The following is a 17,600-nucleotide window of genomic DNA, read 5'->3' as shown; positions in this document are numbered from 1 at the left end:
TGGAAAACGGTGCAAACAGTTTGAAAAGGAGTTTAGCAGTTGCTCATAAACTGCAACCTATCCCTACCATGCATCCCAGCAAAGCCCCTTCTAGGTGTCTGCTTCAGAGCCATGAGAACAGTCTGCAAGGGTGCTGCTCATCAATGCCCTCAGCTGCTCCCGCTACAAGAGCCCCCGCAGCCCAACCCCTGGTAGCCATGCGTCTGCTGCTGCATCTGGGACTCTATTTCTGTTTTGTGGATGGGTTCATTTGTACCCTTTTTTTAGATTCCACATGTAAGTGCTATTTTATGAAAAAATAAAATAAAATAAAATAAAGCAGTAAAACGCCCCAGGAGTCCCTACAGGAGCTGTGGGATATGCCTGCAGCAGGACAGCAGTTGTGCCCCAGGTGCGTGAGGGCTCCCAATGCCGCTCTTCAGAATTTCCATCAGCGCCGCCCCAGCCAGTCTCATTCCCACCACCAGCCCACCCCTTGGGTGTTTCCAGCTGCCACTGGGCACTCAGAACCACAGCACCTGCTCCTTGGCCAATGGAGACACCCAGCCACCTGCAGGCTCCCCCTGCACCCACACCCCGGCTGGACCTTGAAAGACCCCAGGGCAGGTGGGCTCATCTCCGTCACAAAGCCAGAGACACAAGCATCTTGTCTTAACATGGCAGCTGACGCCGACCCCCACCTTCACTGGGCCACCGGCTCCAGGGAGCCCTGGCCTCCCAACCGTCTCTCCCTGCCGCCACTTCTTCTATCCAACCTTGGCTCTGAGGCCCTGATCCGATCTGGCATCTTCTGAGCTTTCTTCCAGACCTGCTGCCACCCATGCGGCTGATGGATAAGCATGCTTTTTCTTTAAGTACCACGGAAGCTAATGGATCAACTTGTATTTACTTTTCAAACGTTCATGCACAAGATTGGAATTTAATTTTTTGCATAGAAAGAATTTTAAACAGTACCTGTTTCAGGAAAGATTCCAGAGCTGAATATGCAGCTTTTTTCAATTCTGTATTTGTGTGGCTACACCATTTCGACAGTATTTCAAATAAGGAAACGTAGTTGTCCAGGAGGCAGGTGCTAAACTGAGATGCATGCAGGGTAAATATGGACAGGCCAGCTGCAAATGCAAAATACATCACGTTTAAAATAAGACAACAAAGGGCGGAACAAAGAGCTAAGAAAAAGCTTCAGGCACATGTCAAATTAAAACTGTGCTCACAAAGGAGGCTCCAGTGGTCCCCGAGACCTCTGATGCCTCCATCCTCCATCTGAATCGACAGGCCCGTGACTCCCAAAACAAAGGTCAGAAGTAGGATCAGGGTTTATTCAGATAAAGTCAGAATCAAACAATCTGGATCCCCTGAGAGTTGCTCTGAAGACATTTTTTTCTGCAATCATGTGATCTAAGTGTGACCACCTCAACCAGCGCCCAAGAGGCCCCGTCATAACCACGTGGGAGCCTCACAGGTGTCATTGCACTGACTTTCACTCAGTTTAAGCAAACGTTCACTCAATGCACTAACATAATAATCTGAAACATTCCACCTCATTAAATATAGGATCTTACCCAAAGGCACCGCGTATCTCTTCAGATCAATCTATTAAAAAAAAAAATTTACCATCAATGTTTGACAATCACAAGGCTCAGCTGAAAAAGAATTAGAGGAATATTAAATCTTACCTGAGGACAGATTGCCTTTAGTGCAAAATCAAAAATCTCCCTTGAAGTCTGGGGATCTGGGGAAAAACAGAAAGCAGCCGCTGTCACACAGCATAATGGTATCATCTGACCAAGCTCACAAGGTATTAAGACTAACAGCTCTGTTTCAGACAGCACGGCCTCCTCCTCCCTCACCTGGCTTCATCCGACAGACTCTTAAACACTCTGTCCAGCCTGTGCTCTGACAGTGACCGGCGCTGCCTGTGCTGAGCTGGACTCTGCTCTGGCCTCTTGGCATCAGCCTCCTCCAGAGGAGCCTCCCTCAGGCATCCTGCGGGCCTCTCCGCCCAGGCTCCCGAGCTGACCCTGCCCACACACACAGCTGTACACATCGTGTCTCGGGAGACTGCCAAGGCCGTGTCCTGAGATCTCCTTTCTCCCACAGGACCCAGTCCTCTGTGGTGCACGCACGCTAAGTGTGGATGCTGCACAGCGGCCACAGCTACACACGTCCAGGACGAAAAGCCAGGTTCTGGCCTGCAGCTCAATAAACAGTGGACGGACTTCAGCTGCTCACTGCCACCAAGAATCATGGCTCTCGGCGCTGCACTAAAGCACACCTCAGCCGAAGCAGGCAGGCAGACCTCATAAACATCAAGGCCCAGACATGTTCCTCACAGAAAAATCACCGCGCGGAAGCCCCTCTCACACTGACCCCGCATTCTGTGCGACCTCACCCCTCCCCAGCACTCTGCAGCAGGCAGCCCAGCTCTCGTGACCCCGACCACAGCCGGCAGCCTGGACGCCCGGGAACCCACTGCTCCGGCTGCCCGGAACGTCCTCCCCAGCCCCTCCCCAGCTGGCCCCTCGCCAACCCTGCAGGCCTTTGCCTCTCGTCACCTCGCCAGAAAGAACCGTGGGCTGTGCACCTCCTCCATCTCTCCATGCTCCAGATTCCCACCCACAGCACCCGGCGTGCATGCACAAATGAACCCTGAAATCTGCGGAGCTTGTGCTCCTCGTCTGTCTTCTCACCACGCTGAGCTCGCGATGGCAGGAACCCGGGGATTCCCATCTCTGAGCCCAGCACCCAATCCATCACTCTTCAGACAGAAGACACCCAGGAAAGACGTGCTCTATGAACAAACGTATTAGTGCTGAGTATTACCGCCTGAAGTCACATAATCACAGCGTGACGATAAACTGCAAATTTTAGCCTCATACCAAGGCTTAAATCCCAGTCCTGCCACGTGCTGGTTACATTAGTTTCCTGTCGCTGCTGTAACCAATTATCACAAACTCAGAGGCTTAAAACTACACAAACTTATTACCACACCGTTCTGGAGGTGAGAAATCTGAAACCAAGATCACAGCTACAAAGTAGAAAACTCTCTGAAAACGCCCTGGGACCAGCAGGACAGACCATGCACAGCTGAAGGCAGAAAGGAGCACCCACGCAGAGGAGCCGGCGCAGCGTGGCCTCTGCTCCCCCAGCACTGCGACCGCAGGGTCCGGACCCACATCGGGCTCCCCAGCTGGAGACCCTGCACCCGCAAGACGAGCCCCCAGAACATCCGGGAGAGCCAGGGGACTGCAGGGAACGAGAGCCGCTCCCCCCGAGGCCCAGCACAGGGGCTGCAGCTCGAAAAGCGCCTGGGTCTCCTCTCCCACGAAGGTGGCATGGACTCACTCCAAATCGTGTGCCAGAGGGGCAGGACTCTGCTGGCTCGTTCTCAGGGTCCCCAGGGGCTGGCGGGCACCAGATGCTGGCTGTGGGAGCCCTGCCCTCCACCGAGCTGGCTGGGTACCACCAGCCCCTTTCTGACTCCCCATCTTACCCGTCAGCCCCGCTCACCCCACCCAGTTTCAGCTGCAGACCCACCATGGCCTGCACTCCTCCCAAGCAGCCCCCACCCCACCAGTCCTGGTGCGTGCCCTCGGCCGGCACCAGAGCCCCTCCAAATCCACCCCTGCCTGGCCAGACACCTCTGGCCAGCACCAGCATCCCCCAACGTGGCTCCTGCCCTAAGGGCTGGCCGCACACACCAGAACACCAGCAACAGCTGTATCCGGGCCTCACAGCCCAGCGCACATGGTAGTGCACGGGAGGCCAGCCTGGCCCAGCCACACAGGGGACGCTCCTGGGGCACCTGGCTCCAATGCAGTCTGGGGCACTGCACTACTGGGCCCCACAGGGGCACCTTCTATACCAAGATCAGGAAATGCAGCTGACCTACCAAATACACAGAAACAAACACACAGAATCAGGCAAGATGAGGAGCCGAAGGAACGTGTCCCCTCCTGCCCTGCTGACGGGAAAGTAACTGCTGCAGCCACTAAGGAAAACTGTGCGGCGGCTCCTCAAAACTCAAAAATAAAACTACCACATGATCGAACTACAATCCTGCAGCCTGTGGAAGGAAAACCACATTGCCAGAAAGACAGACAAAATGAAAAGGCGGAGAACTTTGTACCAGATGAAGAAACAAGACAAGACCCCAGGAAAACCACTAAGTGAAGTGGAGATAGGCAACCTTCCAGAATAAAAATTCAAAATAACGACAGTGAAGATGATCCAGAAGCTCAGAAAAAGAATGGAGGCAAAGATGGAGAAGATGCAAGAAATGTTTAACAAAGACGTAGAGCAATTAAAGAACCTAAAAGAATTAAAGAACAAACAAACAGGGATGAACAATACAGTAAGTGAAATGAAAAATACACTAGAAGGAATGAATAGCAGAATAACTGAGACAGAAGAATGGTAAGTGACCTGGAAGACAGAATGGTGGAATTCACTGCCACAGAACAGAATAAAGACAAAAGAATGAAAAGAAATGAAGACAGCCTAAGAGACCTCTGGGACAACATTAAATGCACCAACATTCACATAATAGGGGTCCCAGAAGGAGAAGAGAGAGAGAAAGGACCCGAGAAAATATCTGAAGAGATTGTAGTCGAAAACATCCCTAACATCGAAAAGGAAACAGCCACCCAAGTCCAGGAAACGCACAGTGTCCCAGGCAGGATAAACCCAAGGAGAAACATGCCGAGACTCATAGTAATCAAATGGACAAAAATTAAAGACAAAGAAAAATTACTGAAAGCAACAAGGGAAACCAACAAATAACATACAAGGGAACTCCCATAAGGTTAACAGCTGATTTCTCAGCAGAAACTCTACAAGCCAGAAGGGAGTGGCATGATATATTTACAGTGATGAAAAGGAAGAACCTACAACCAAGATTACTCTACCCAACAAGGATCTCATTCAGATTCGACGGAGAAATCAAAAGCTTTACAGACAAGCAAAAGCTAAGAGAATTTGGCACCACCAAACCAGCTGTACAACAAAGGCTAGAGGAATTTCTCTAAGTGGGAAACACAAGAGAAGAAAAGGACCTACAAAAACAAACCCATAACAATTAAGAAAATGGTTATAAGAACATGCACATCAATAATTACCTTAAATGTGAATGGATTAAATGCTCCAACCAAAAGACACAGGCTCGCTAAATAGATACGAAAACAAGACCCATATATAAGCTGTCTACAAGAGACCCACTTCAGACCTAGGGATACATACAGACTGAAAGTGAGGGGATGGAAAAAGATATTCCATGCAAATGGAAATCGAAAGAAAACTGGGGTAGTAATACTCATATCAGATAAAATAGACTTTAAAATAAAGAATGTTACAAAGGAGAAGGAAGGACACTACATAATGATCAAGGAATCAAACCAAGAAAAAGATATAACAATTATAAATATGTATGCACCCAACATAGGAGCACCTCAATACATGGCAAATGCTAAACAACCACCATGAAAAGAGAAATCAACAATATCACAGTAATAGTAGGGGACTTTAACACCCCACTTACACCAATGGGCAGATCAAACAGAAAATAAATAAGGAAACACAAGCTTTAAATGATACATTAAACAAGAGGGACCTAACTGATATTTACAGGACATTCCATCCAAAAACAGCAGATTACACTTTCTTCTCAAGTGCACACGTAACATTCTCCAGGATAGATCACATCTTGGGTCACAAATCAAGCCTCAGTAAATTTAAGAAAACTGAAATAATATCAAGCATCTTTTCTGACCACAACGTTATGAGATTAGAAATCAATTACAGGGAAAAAAAACATAAAAAACACAAACACATGGAGGCTGAACAATACATTACTAAATAACCAAGAGATCACTGAAGAAATCAAAGAGGAAATCAAAAAATACCTAGAGGCAAATGACAATGAAAACATGACAATCCAAAACCTATGGGATGCAGCTAAAGCAGTTCTAAGAGGGAAGTTTATAGCAATACAGGCCTACCCAGGAAACAAGAAAATTTTCAAATAAACAATCTAACCTTACACCTAAAGGAACTAGAGGAAGAACAAACAGAACCCAAAGTTAGTAGAAGGAAAGAAATCATAAAGATCAGAGCAGAAATAAATGAAACAGGAACAAAGAAAACAATAACAAAGACCAAGAAAACTAAAAGCTGGTTCTTTGAGAAGATAAACAAAATTGATAAACCTTTAGCCAGACTCATCAAAAAAAAGAGGGAGAAGACTCAAATCAATAAAATTAGAAATGAAAAAGCAGAAGTAACAACAGAAACGGCAGAAATACAAAGCATCATAAGAGACTACTACAAGCAACTCTATGCCAATAAAATGGACAACCTGGAAGAAATGGACAAATTCTCAGAAAGGTATAAACTTCCAAGACTGAACCAAGAAGCAACAGAAAATACGAACAGACCAATCACAAGTAATGAAACTGAAAGTGTGATTAAAAATCTTCCAACAAACAAAAGTCCAGGACCATCACAGGTGAATTCTATCAAACATTTAGAGAAGCGCTAACACCCATCCTTCTCAAACTCTTCCAAAAAACTGCAGAGGAAGGAAGACTCCCAAACTCATTCTATGAGGCCACCATCATGCTGATACCAAAACCAGACAAAGACACTACAAAAAAAGAAAACTACAGGCCAATATCACCGATGAATATAAATGCAAAAGTCCTCAACAAAATACTAGCAAACAGAATCCAACAACATATTGAAAGGATCATACACCATGATCAACTGGGATTTATCCCAGGGATGCAAGGATTCTTCAATATACGCAAATCAATCAATGTGATACACCATATGAACAAACTGAAGAATAAAAACCAAATGATCATCTCAATAGATGCAGACAAAGCTTGTAACAAAATTCAACACTCATTTATGATAAAAACTCTCCAGAGAGTGGGCACAGAGGGAACCTACCTCAACATAATAAAGGCCATATATGACAAACCCACAGCAAACAGCTTTCTCAATGGTGAAACACTGAAAGCACTTCCTCTAAGATCAGGAACAAGACAAGGATGTCCACTCTCACCACTATTATTCAATATAGTTTGGAAGTCCCAGCCACAGCAATCAGAGAAGAAAAAATTAATACAAGGAATACAAATTGGAAAAGAAGTAAAACTGTCACTGTTTGCAAATGACATCATACTACACATAGAGAATCCTAAAGATGCCACCAGAAAACTACTAGAGCTAATCAATGAATCTGGCTAAGTTGCAGGATATAAAATTAATACACAGAAATCTCTTGCATTCCTATACACTAACAACAAAAGATCAGATAGAGAAATCAAGGAAACAACACCATTCACCACTGCAACAAAAAGAATAAAATACCTAGGAATGAACCTGCCTAAGGAGGTAAAAGACCTGGAGTCGGAAAACTATAAGACACTGATGAAAGAACAAAGATGACACAAACAGATGGAGACATATATCACATTCTTGGATTAGAATAATCAATATTGTGAAAATGACTACTACCCAAAGCAATCTACAGATTCAATGCAACCCCTATCAAATTACCAGTGGCATTTTGTACAAAACTAGAACAAAAAATCTTAAAATTTGTATGGAGACATAAAAGACCCCGAATAGCCAAAGCAGTCTTGAGGGAAAAAAACTGAGCTGGAGGAATCAGGCTCCTGGACTTCAGACTATATTACAAAGCTACAGTAATCAAGATAATATGGTACTGGCACAAAAACAGAAATATAGGTCAATGCAACAGGATAGAAAGTCCAGAGATAAACACACACACCTATGGTCAACTAATATATAACAAAGGAGGCAAGGATATACAATGGAGAAAAGACAGCCTCTTCAATAAGTGGTGCTGGGAAAACTGGACAGCTACATGTAAAAGAATGAAATTAGAACACTCCCTAACACCATATACACAAATAAACTCAAAATGGATTAGAGACCTAAATGTAAAACCAGACACTAGAAAACTCTTAGAGAAAAACATAGGAAGAACACTCTGACATAAATCACAGCAAGATCTTTTTTGATCCACCTCCTAGAGTAATGGAAATAAAAACAAAAATAAACTAATGGGGCATAATGAAACTTAAAAACTTTTGCAAAACAAAGGAAACTATAAACAAGATGAAAAGACAACCCTCAGAATAGGAGAAAATATTTGCAAACGAATCAACAGACGAAGAGCATTAATCTCCAAAATATATAAACAGCTCATGCAGCTCAATACTTAAAAAAAACGAACAACCCAATCCAAAAATGGGCAGAAGACCTAAATAAACATTTCTCCAAAGAAGACACACAGATGGCCAAGAGGCACATGAAAAGCTGCTCAATATCACTTATTATTAGAGAAATGTAAATCAAAACTACAATGAGGTATCACCTCACAACAGTTAGAATGGGCACCATCAAAAAATCTACAAACAACAAACGCTGATGAGGGTGTGGAGAAAAGGGAACCCTCTTGCACTGTTGGTGGGAATGTAAATTGATACAGCCACTATGGAGAACAGTATGGAGGTGTCTTAAAAACTGAAAACAGAATTACCATATGAACCAGCAATCCCACTACTGGGCATATACCCAGAGAAAGCCATAATTCAAAAAGACACATGCACCCCAATGTTCACTGCAGCACTACTTACAATAGCCAGGTCATGGAAGCAACCTAAATGCTCATCGACAGACAAATGGATAAAGAAGATGTGGGGGCTTCCCTGGTGGCACAGTGGTCAAGAGCCCGCCTGCCGATGCAGGGGACACGGGTTTGTGCCCCAGTCCAGGAAGATCTCACATGCCATGGAGTGGCTGGGCCTGTGAGCCATGGACGCTGAGCCTGTGCGTCCGGAGCCTGTGCTCCGCAACAGGAGAGGCCACAGCAGTGAGAGGCCCGCGTACCGCAAAAAAAAAAAAAGAAGAAAGAAAAAAGATGTGGTACATATATATGAAATATTACTCAGCCATAAAAAGGAACAAACTTGGGTCATTTGTAGAGGTGTGGATGGATCTAGAGACTGTCATACAGAGTGAAGTAAGTCAGAAAGAGAAAAACAAATATAGTATATTAATGCATATATGTGAACCTAGAAAAATGGTACAGATGAACTGGTTTGCAGGGCAGAAAGAGATAAAGACAGAGAACAAACGTACGGACACCAAGGGGGTAAAGTGGCAGCGGGGTGGTGGTGGGATGAATTGGGAGATTGGGAATGACGTATGTACACCAATATGTATTAAATAGATAACTAATAAGAACCTGCTGTATAAAAAATAAAATGCAAAAATTCAAAAAATAAATAACCACCACAGGATCCAGCAATTTCACTTGTGTATTTACCCAAAGAAAACAAAAATACTAATTAGAAAAAATATATGCACTCCAGTGTTCAAAATAGCATTATTTACAACAGCAAAATATGGAAGCAATCTAAGTGCCCATGGATAAATGAATGGATAAAAAAAATGTGGTGAATATTTATGTATATATACATATTTGTAAGAATACTATTCAGCCATAAGAAACAAAGAAGTCTTGCCATCTGCAACTACATGGATGGGCCTAGAGAGTATTATGCTAAGTGAAGTAAGTCACACAGAAAGATAAACACCACGTATTTGTCTCACTTATATGTGGAATCTAAAAAACAAATGAACAAACAAAACAGAAACAGACAGATACAGAGAGCAAACTGCATGTTGCCAGAGGGAACAGAGGTGGGAGGATGAGTGAAACAGGTGAAGGAGATTAAGAGCCACAAACTTCCCATTGTGAAGTAAGTCAGTCTTGAGGATGTGACACACAACATGGGGAATACAGTCAATAATATCATAATAACTTCGTTTGGTGACATATGGTTACCAGACTCATCGAGGTGATCATTTCCAAAGGTACTTCATCGTCAGATCACTATGCTGTATGCCTGAAACCAACATAATATTGTATTGCAACTATACTTCATTTAAAAAAATAAAATAGGGAATTCCCTGACGGTTCAGCGGTTAGGACTCAGCACTTTCACTGCCAGGGCCCGAGTTCAATCCCTGGTCAGGGAACTTAGATGCTGCAAGCCACGAGGCACGGCCGGAAAAAAAAAAAAAAAGGAAAAAATAAAATATAACATAAAGTCAAGGTGTCATCAGGATGTGTTCTTTCCTAGAGGCTTTCAGGGCTACCTTCACCTGACTCTAGAGGCTGCTCGCTCTCCTTGGCTCCAGGCCCCTTCTCCATCCTCAAAGCCAGCTTCTCCTGTCACAGGGACCATGCAGCCTCCCTCACCCCTGTTTAAGTACCTTTGTGATCATACTGGGCCCACCTGGATAACCTCATGTCACAGTCAGGTGATGACCAACCTTAATCCCGTGTGCCACCTGACTCCCCTTTGTGATATAACCTAAGTCACAGGTGCTGCGATTAGAATGAGGACGTCTTTGGAAGCCATTATTCTGCCCACCTTGCTACCTGAGTGACTTTGGAGAAGTTTCTTAGTTCTAGTTTTCTAATCTATGAAAGAAAGATATTATCACCTACCTTAGTGAGTTATTTCAGGAATTTTCCTTGCAGTATGAATAGAATAATCTTTAGCACACAGTAAATAAGCAGTAAGTGCTATTATTTTTCTTGTTCGCCAAACGTCAATTAATATAGGAAGCAAGGACAAAAAGAAATAAGCAACATTACCTGCCACCACGGTCAAGTGACAAAATAAACATACAACCTGGTAGATTAAAAATATGTGACAGGGGCTTCCCTGGTGGCGCAGTGGTTGAGAGTCTGCCTGCCGATGCAGGGAACACGGGTTTGTGCCCTGGTCCGGGAGGATCCCATGTGCCACGGAGCGGCTGGGCCCGTGAGCCATGGCCGCTGGGCCTGCACGTCCGGAGCCTGTGCTCCACAGCAGGAGAGGCCACAACGGTGAGAGGCCCGCGTACCGAGAAAAATAAATAAATAAAATAAAATAAAATAAAATAAAATAAAATAAAATAAATAAATAAATAAATAAATAAAAATACGTCACAGAAAGTGCTGTCACAGAGAGGACTACAGAAGCCCAAGGAAGTGACCCACACAGGGGGAGCATAAAGCCTTCAGAAAACAGATCTTTGAGCAGGAACCTGACAGGGTGGGAAGCTGGCCACAGTCATGGATCAAAGAGAGGAGACCGAGGAAGGGAAAGCAGGTGGAGTTGCGCCAGTGTACCTGGTCAGAGGCAACAGAGACGGGGTGAACAGGAACACTAGGTGGAAACATCTGGAACTGCTGTTTTCACAGGCCAAAATCACTGGATACTGGCAATTTCTTAAGTTTCGATTTAATAAAAGCAAACACATGCTGGAGGTAGAAAAATTTGGCAATTATCTGAACAAAACACGGTAAGGAAGGGCAAACAGATTTTTTTCTTGTGAAGAATTTATGGGGTTTTATTTGTCTTTTAAAAAGAAATGAATTTCCTAATGCTTACAATGCTGTCATAGCTAGATTATCCTCTAAACTTTTAATTTTGAGATACTATAGAACACTACTGACGGCTACGTGGAAAATTGTATTAAACAGAGTTTAAAATCAATAGGTAAGGATGTCCAGCATAAGAATTACAAAACACTAATGAAGGAAATCAAAGAGGACCTAAACAAGCGAAGAGGTGCACTGTGCTCTTGGACTGGAAGATTCAACGTGGTAAAGATATCAACTCTCCCCTAAGTGATCTACCGGTTTAGCACAACGACCATCAAAATCCAAGCAAGGCTTTTCAGACACAGACCAACTCATTTTAAGACTGACGTGGAAAAGCACAGACTTTATAACACCAAAATGATTTTTAAAAGGAAGAATAAAATGCGAGGACTTAACGGCACCCGACATTTAAGGCTCACTATATAGTTATATGAAAAAGACAGTGTGCTGTTGGCAGGAGAACAGACACACAGACCAACAGAAAAGAGAACCAAGGATTGACCCACACAAACTATTTTCTACACAAGCACACAACGATTCAGTGACCTGGCAATGATCTCCTGGAGATGGCACCAAAATCACAGGCAACCAAAGAAAAAACAGATAAACTGGACTTCATCAAAATAAACAACTTTTGCACTTCAAATGGCACAATCAACAGAGTGAAAAGGCAGTCCATGGAACAGGAGAAAGTATCTGCAAATCATGTATCTGACAAGGAACTGATATGCAGAATATACAAGTAACCCCTACAACTCAGTAACAAAAAAGTCAAATGATCTGACTTTTTAAATGGGCAAAGAACTTGAACAGACATCTCTCCCAAGAAGAGAGAGGGAGTGCAACAGGCACTTGTGAAAAAACTCAACACCATCAGCCATCAGGGAGATGCAGTGAGATACCACCGCACACCCACTACAATGGCTATGATCAAACAACAGAAAACAACAAGTACTGGTGAGGATGCAGAGAAACTGTGCATTGCTGGTGGGAACGTAAATTAGTGCAGCCCCTGTGGAAAACACTAAGGCGATTACTCAAAAAATTAAATATAGAACTACCACATGGTCCAGCAAGCCCACTTCTGGGGATATACCCCCAAAATGAAAGCAGGGACTCTAGGTATTTGCACACCCATTTTCCAGCAGCATTATTCACAAGTCAAAAAGTAGAAGCAACCCAAGTGTTCACTGAGAGGGGAGGAAGGAGGGGGAGGGGAGGGGGGAGCAGGGGGAGGTGGCTGTGGCCATAAAAGGGGAGCATGAAAGATCCTCCTGGTGACGGGCTGCTCAGTATCCTGGCTGCCATGGTGCATACACGAGTCCACAACTGCTAAAACTGCACAAAACTAAACTCAACACACAAATGTGTGCACACGAAGCATGTGGAATCTGAGCAAGGCCCACAAATTTTATCAGGCTGTGCTATCGTGCTACAGCTATGACAGACGTCATCAGGAGACGCCAGGTGAAGGACACATGGAATCTCTCTACTGTCTCTCCCAGCCGCATGCGAATCCACACCTGGTATAAACGTTCAAAAAAATACACAGTAATTCATTTTAGACCAGTAGTTTCTGAATAAAGAAACTCAAGTGCCATCAAGCGATACCTTCTTCCATGGATTTAGTGAAGTTACACAGAAGTGAAGCCAGTCCCTTCAGACACCCTGCCAGAACCGGAAGTTTGGGCTCTCTCACTGTTGATGTCATCTGAAAGGAGAGTTTTGACAAGATATCATTAAAAGAGAAAAATTCACCAGATATATGTAAGCAGAAAAGAAGATCATAAAGTTTATCATACCTGGGTCTTAAGTTCACCCAGAAAAGCCCGGAAGAGTTTATCTGAATTATTTACCATCTCACTAGGATGAACTTCGCCTAATACTCCTAGGAGCTCATATATCTTTTCTAAAACTGAAAAATAAATTTTAGACAAATTTAGACCTAAAATCACTTAAATAAATTAAACAAAAATGCACAAATAAGAAAATGAAAGGATGTTCAGTTCAAAATAATTTCACGATAAGCCACACAAGATATCTAGTTTTATGTACTGAATCGTCCGTGATACGTTTTATGCAAATTTATTATTATAAACTAAATTACATTTGACACGCGTTGTGAGTTTTCCATTAAAAGAAATCTTTTGTAAAGATTACAATTTTTATAAGACTTCACACATTGTTTCTTGTCTCCATTTTGGTTTGTTTTCAGTAAAAAGAATTCATCTGTAAAGCACATAAATACCATGGCAGAGAAAACCTATGTTTTATGCTAATAATTGTTTAATTTGTTAAAATATTTTTTTAAATAACATTTAAATACAGCTCACCTGTATCTGGTATTTTTGTTTTCAATGCAAGTTCTCCATAGAACTTGCTAAATAACTCTCCAACTCTAAATTCATCCATGAGGCTCGAACTTCTCAAAGTCTGAAGTAACTGAAAGAACACAAGGTAGCCGAGTGTACAGAGACAGCAACAAAAAGGCTTCCATCTACCGCACCTGCTCACACACAGCGGACCTCCACACCCACGTGTCTCTAGGGCACTCACTCTCCACCTCTCAGGGCTCTAATCCAGCCACGTTATTCGGGAGGACGGGTTGAGGTGGGTGGTGGAAACACAGGGGCTACAAAGGGGAAGGGGAGGTAGACTTAATTTCACCTTCCCAAGAAAGGTATACTATGACTAGACACATGTTCTCAGAGACATATTAAGACAAGGACCAACAAGACCCAAAGAAATTCTAAAAGAGAGACACATCCAAACAGACACCTAGATGAGCGTGAGCCCAATGACCACTTACACAGAACACACAGACCCATCCCAGTGTAAGGTTTTAGGAAAACGTTCAAAGACACGGTGAGATGAACTCTGGCAATTCTTAGCAGCGGTTAGGTTTTCACAGTAAGGGTAAGAGTAATGGAGGGGCAGTCAATTCCTTACACTCCGCGCTACCTTCCCTTCATACCCCTCACAACCGAACTTCTCCCTTTGCTACCCAGAAGGGTGTGAGGGCAAAATACCAAGGTTGTTATTGGGTGATGGCTGGGAAACATGCATCGTCTCCACACATCAATGTGATTCTACAACATCTCTCACCCAAAACATAACCCAAAACTCCAATTTTCAGCTCAAGATATATATTTAATAGAAAACACATGCGCTTAGAAATATGTTTTAATTACCTTAATAAGAAGTTCTAGGGCTGGAATTTTACACTTAGCAGCTTTATCTTTTGTATAAACACTGGTACAAGTATTCTAGGTTTTAAAAGGAGACATATCAAAATCATCAACAAGACCTTAGTTCTTATAACTAAGACTTAACAGCTAAAACTACGCCTGGGAGGAGCGATACCAGTATATATTACAATTTAATACTTTCCACCAGGGCCTTAGCTCATTAAATTTTTCAAAAAATAGCCACTTAATTTCTAACACAATCAAGCAAAAATAAACTCCCCAACAAGAAAGACAGCAATAAAATTAAGTTTAACTTAACATCATAAGTTAAAAGGGACACTGGTATATAACGAGGTATGTTTTTTCCCCCTTACCTTAATATCGAGAGAATAATGTGTGACCTTCTGGCCAATTTTCTCTAAGAAAACACATAAAAACTTTAGGGCTTCTTCTCTACAATCACGAAACTATAATAAAAAAATAAACATTACAGAAACACGGCTAAGAAAAAAAGTCACCTCAACGTGAAGGAATATACTAGAAGAGCAAAGTGAAAATCTTCAACTTACTTCATCAACGCTAAGTGATTTCCGAACAAATACAAGCAAACCAAAATCTTTGGAAAAAACTAAGGACGTGTGTAATGCTGGAAAAAACAAACAAACAAAACAAATAAGAGAGCTGCCAAGGTACTCCATAAACCCACCCTAAAGGTGTTGCTTGTTTCTCAATTCAGCCTCTTAAGTGATAAAACACTAGCCTAAGGCTGCCATATTTTGACAAGGAAAATGGGAAATTCTAGATGTTCCACAGCAATGAGGTAGGCAGAATAATGGCCCCAAAGATGCCAGAACCCTAATTCCTAGTGTCACACCTGTGAATATGCTACCTTTACATGGCGAATGAAAATCAGGTTGCTAATCAGCTGACCTTAAACTGGTGAGCATCCTGGGCCATCAGGTGGGCCCAATGCAATCACAAGGGCCCTCACAAGTGGAAGAGGGAGTAAGGAGAGGGAGTACAGGAAAGCAGGACAGATTCCAAGCATGTCACTTGACCCTCTGCTGCTGGCTTTGAAGATGGAGGAAGGGGGAGGGGGGGCAGCATAATCCAAGAAATGCAGGGGTCTTCTAGAAGCAAGGAACGCCAGCAGGGAAAAAGGGACCTCAGTGATGCAACTGCAAGGAACTGAAGTCTGCTAACAACCTGAATGAAAAAGGAAAAGAATTCTCCCTCAGAGCCTTCAGAAAAGGAAAGTGGCCCTACCTGCTGCCTTGGTTTCAGCTTGATGAGACCCGTGCTGGGCTTCCAACCACACAACTATAAGACTGACAAACCTGCACTGTTGTAAACACCAAGCCAGTGGCACGTTTTAGCACCAACAGAAAACTAGTACACTCCCCTATAATCTCTCAAGTGAAAGGACACACCCTGGATATGCAGAGTGGACCTGGAACTGCTTTACGAAACGTTACTAAAGGAACAAAATTGAACTCCTAGAACTCAGACTAGAAAGCATTTACACAATGATGCTGCTGTTTGGTCATTAATTTCCCCATTAATACACCCCTGACAACATATAGGTACTGCACAGCATCTTCTTCAAGACTTTGCTTACTGTATTTCTCTACCTTATTCAACAATGACTTTCTTAGGAAGAAAATCTCATCTACCTTCTAATTAAGCGGACACAACATGAAGAGTCTGCTTACTTGCGGCTTTAAAAGGGAATAACACTGGGACTGCCCAGGTGGCGCAGCGGTCAAGCATCCGCCTGCCGACGCGGGTTCCAGCCCTGGGCCGGCCCGTGCGCCACAATTACTGAGCCTGCGCTCTAGAGCCCGCGCTCCACAACAAGAGAAGCCACCGCAGTGAGAAGCCCGTTCACAGCAACGAAGAGCAGGCCCCGCTCGCTGCAACTACAGAAAGCCCGCGCGCAACAACGAAGACCCAATGCAGCCAAAAATTAACGAAATAAAAAAATAAAAGATTCACTTTCCCTTTTTTTTAAAAAAAAGGGAATATCACAGATGTTTTCACGCGATGACACATTTAAAAATGCTGAAATGAGGCACTTTTGCTGCAAAAGGAAAAGTTCTCATCTAGGCATTGCTAAAGAATTAAAAAAACAGCATAGCTTGCTTCTCAGCAAACAGAGGGGTTTGGAAAAGGTGCTGGTGGGTTTAGGCGACACTGAGGTGGAAGAAAATACTCTCCTCTCGTTGTCCCTCCCCACCGCGGATAGCAATGATACCAAATTCGGGTCATTTTCACCACCTTTCGTTTTAAAATACCTTTCCTCTGCCGTTAAGAAAAGAGGAAGCTGACAAACCACTTTTACACACATCACGAATTCCGACCAGCCCGTGCAAGCACCGCCCGAGGCGCCCACGCCGGACCCGCAAGGGCTGCCGGGCTACGGGCTGTCGGAAGCCCGGAGCCGTACCCACCCAGCAGCGCAGGGCCGGAGCTCAGCACGCACTCCTGCCCCAGGCCCCGCAGCAGCTGACAACTGGCCACCGCCGCTCCGCAGCAGTCGGCCGCGGACAATGACTCCTGTAACTGAAGCAGAGTACCCCTCACGCCAGAACCGGCGTCCGCCATGACGCCCAGCAACACCCACGCGTGCGCACACAACACCCGGGCCTTAAGTGCCTAGTGGAACGGGGCGGGGGGCGGGACTTCCGGTGCGTGAGCACAGCTGTCCGGGCCCGGAAGTGCCCCTGAGGCAGGGGGCGGGGTCCTGCGAGGGGCGGGGCCTTAGCGGGCTGAAGGGAGCGGGGTCCTCGGCGAGTGAGCACATCCGGCCCGGGCGCAGAAGTGCCCCGGGGGGGAGCGCGGGCGCGAGCGCTGGAACCTTGTCGAAGACCATCGCGGAGGGAGCCCTCCCTGCAGGATCAACGGCTTAGACGTGCATTAAGATAGAGGCAGGCTTATGA

At 44.3% G+C, this 17,600-nt stretch overlaps 1 protein-coding gene across 5 annotated transcripts in view; it reads right to left on the bottom strand.

Annotated features, from left to right (window-relative positions):
• The window catches only part of PRKDC (protein kinase, DNA-activated, catalytic subunit), a 165,728-nt gene extending 148,411 nt beyond the window's left edge, over nucleotides 1–17,317 (bottom strand). For 4 of the 5 annotated variants that reach the window (XM_022556817.3, XM_022556820.3, XM_022556821.3 and 1 more), the window contains exons 1-10: nucleotides 17,112–17,317; nucleotides 15,231–15,307; nucleotides 15,036–15,128; nucleotides 14,665–14,739; nucleotides 13,807–13,915; nucleotides 13,276–13,388; nucleotides 13,085–13,184; nucleotides 1,677–1,732; nucleotides 1,563–1,593; nucleotides 955–1,112 (exon numbers count right to left, since the gene is read on the bottom strand). In XM_022556817.3, the coding sequence (XP_022412525.1) occupies nucleotides 955–1,112; nucleotides 1,563–1,593; nucleotides 1,677–1,732; nucleotides 13,085–13,184; nucleotides 13,276–13,388; nucleotides 13,807–13,915; nucleotides 14,665–14,739; nucleotides 15,036–15,128; nucleotides 15,231–15,307; nucleotides 17,112–17,265 (966 nt within the window). In that variant the 5' untranslated portion in view covers nucleotides 17,266–17,317. The remainder of the gene's footprint in view (nucleotides 1–954; nucleotides 1,113–1,562; nucleotides 1,594–1,676; nucleotides 1,733–13,084; nucleotides 13,185–13,275; nucleotides 13,389–13,806; nucleotides 13,916–14,664; nucleotides 14,740–15,035; nucleotides 15,129–15,230; nucleotides 15,308–17,111) is intronic. The other variant, XM_022556818.3, reaches the window with a different exon arrangement.
• Nucleotides 17,318–17,600: the final 283 nt, after the last annotated feature.

The sequence above is a fragment of the Delphinapterus leucas genome, chromosome 17 (genome assembly GCF_059928025.1).
Source record: "Delphinapterus leucas isolate spDelLeu-1000000601 "Yukka" chromosome 17, BTC_Dleu_Yukka2, whole genome shotgun sequence".
In the NCBI taxonomy this organism is placed as follows: domain Eukaryota; kingdom Metazoa; phylum Chordata; class Mammalia; order Artiodactyla; family Monodontidae; genus Delphinapterus; species Delphinapterus leucas.
This window is presented reverse-complemented; position numbering and strand designations above follow the sequence as displayed.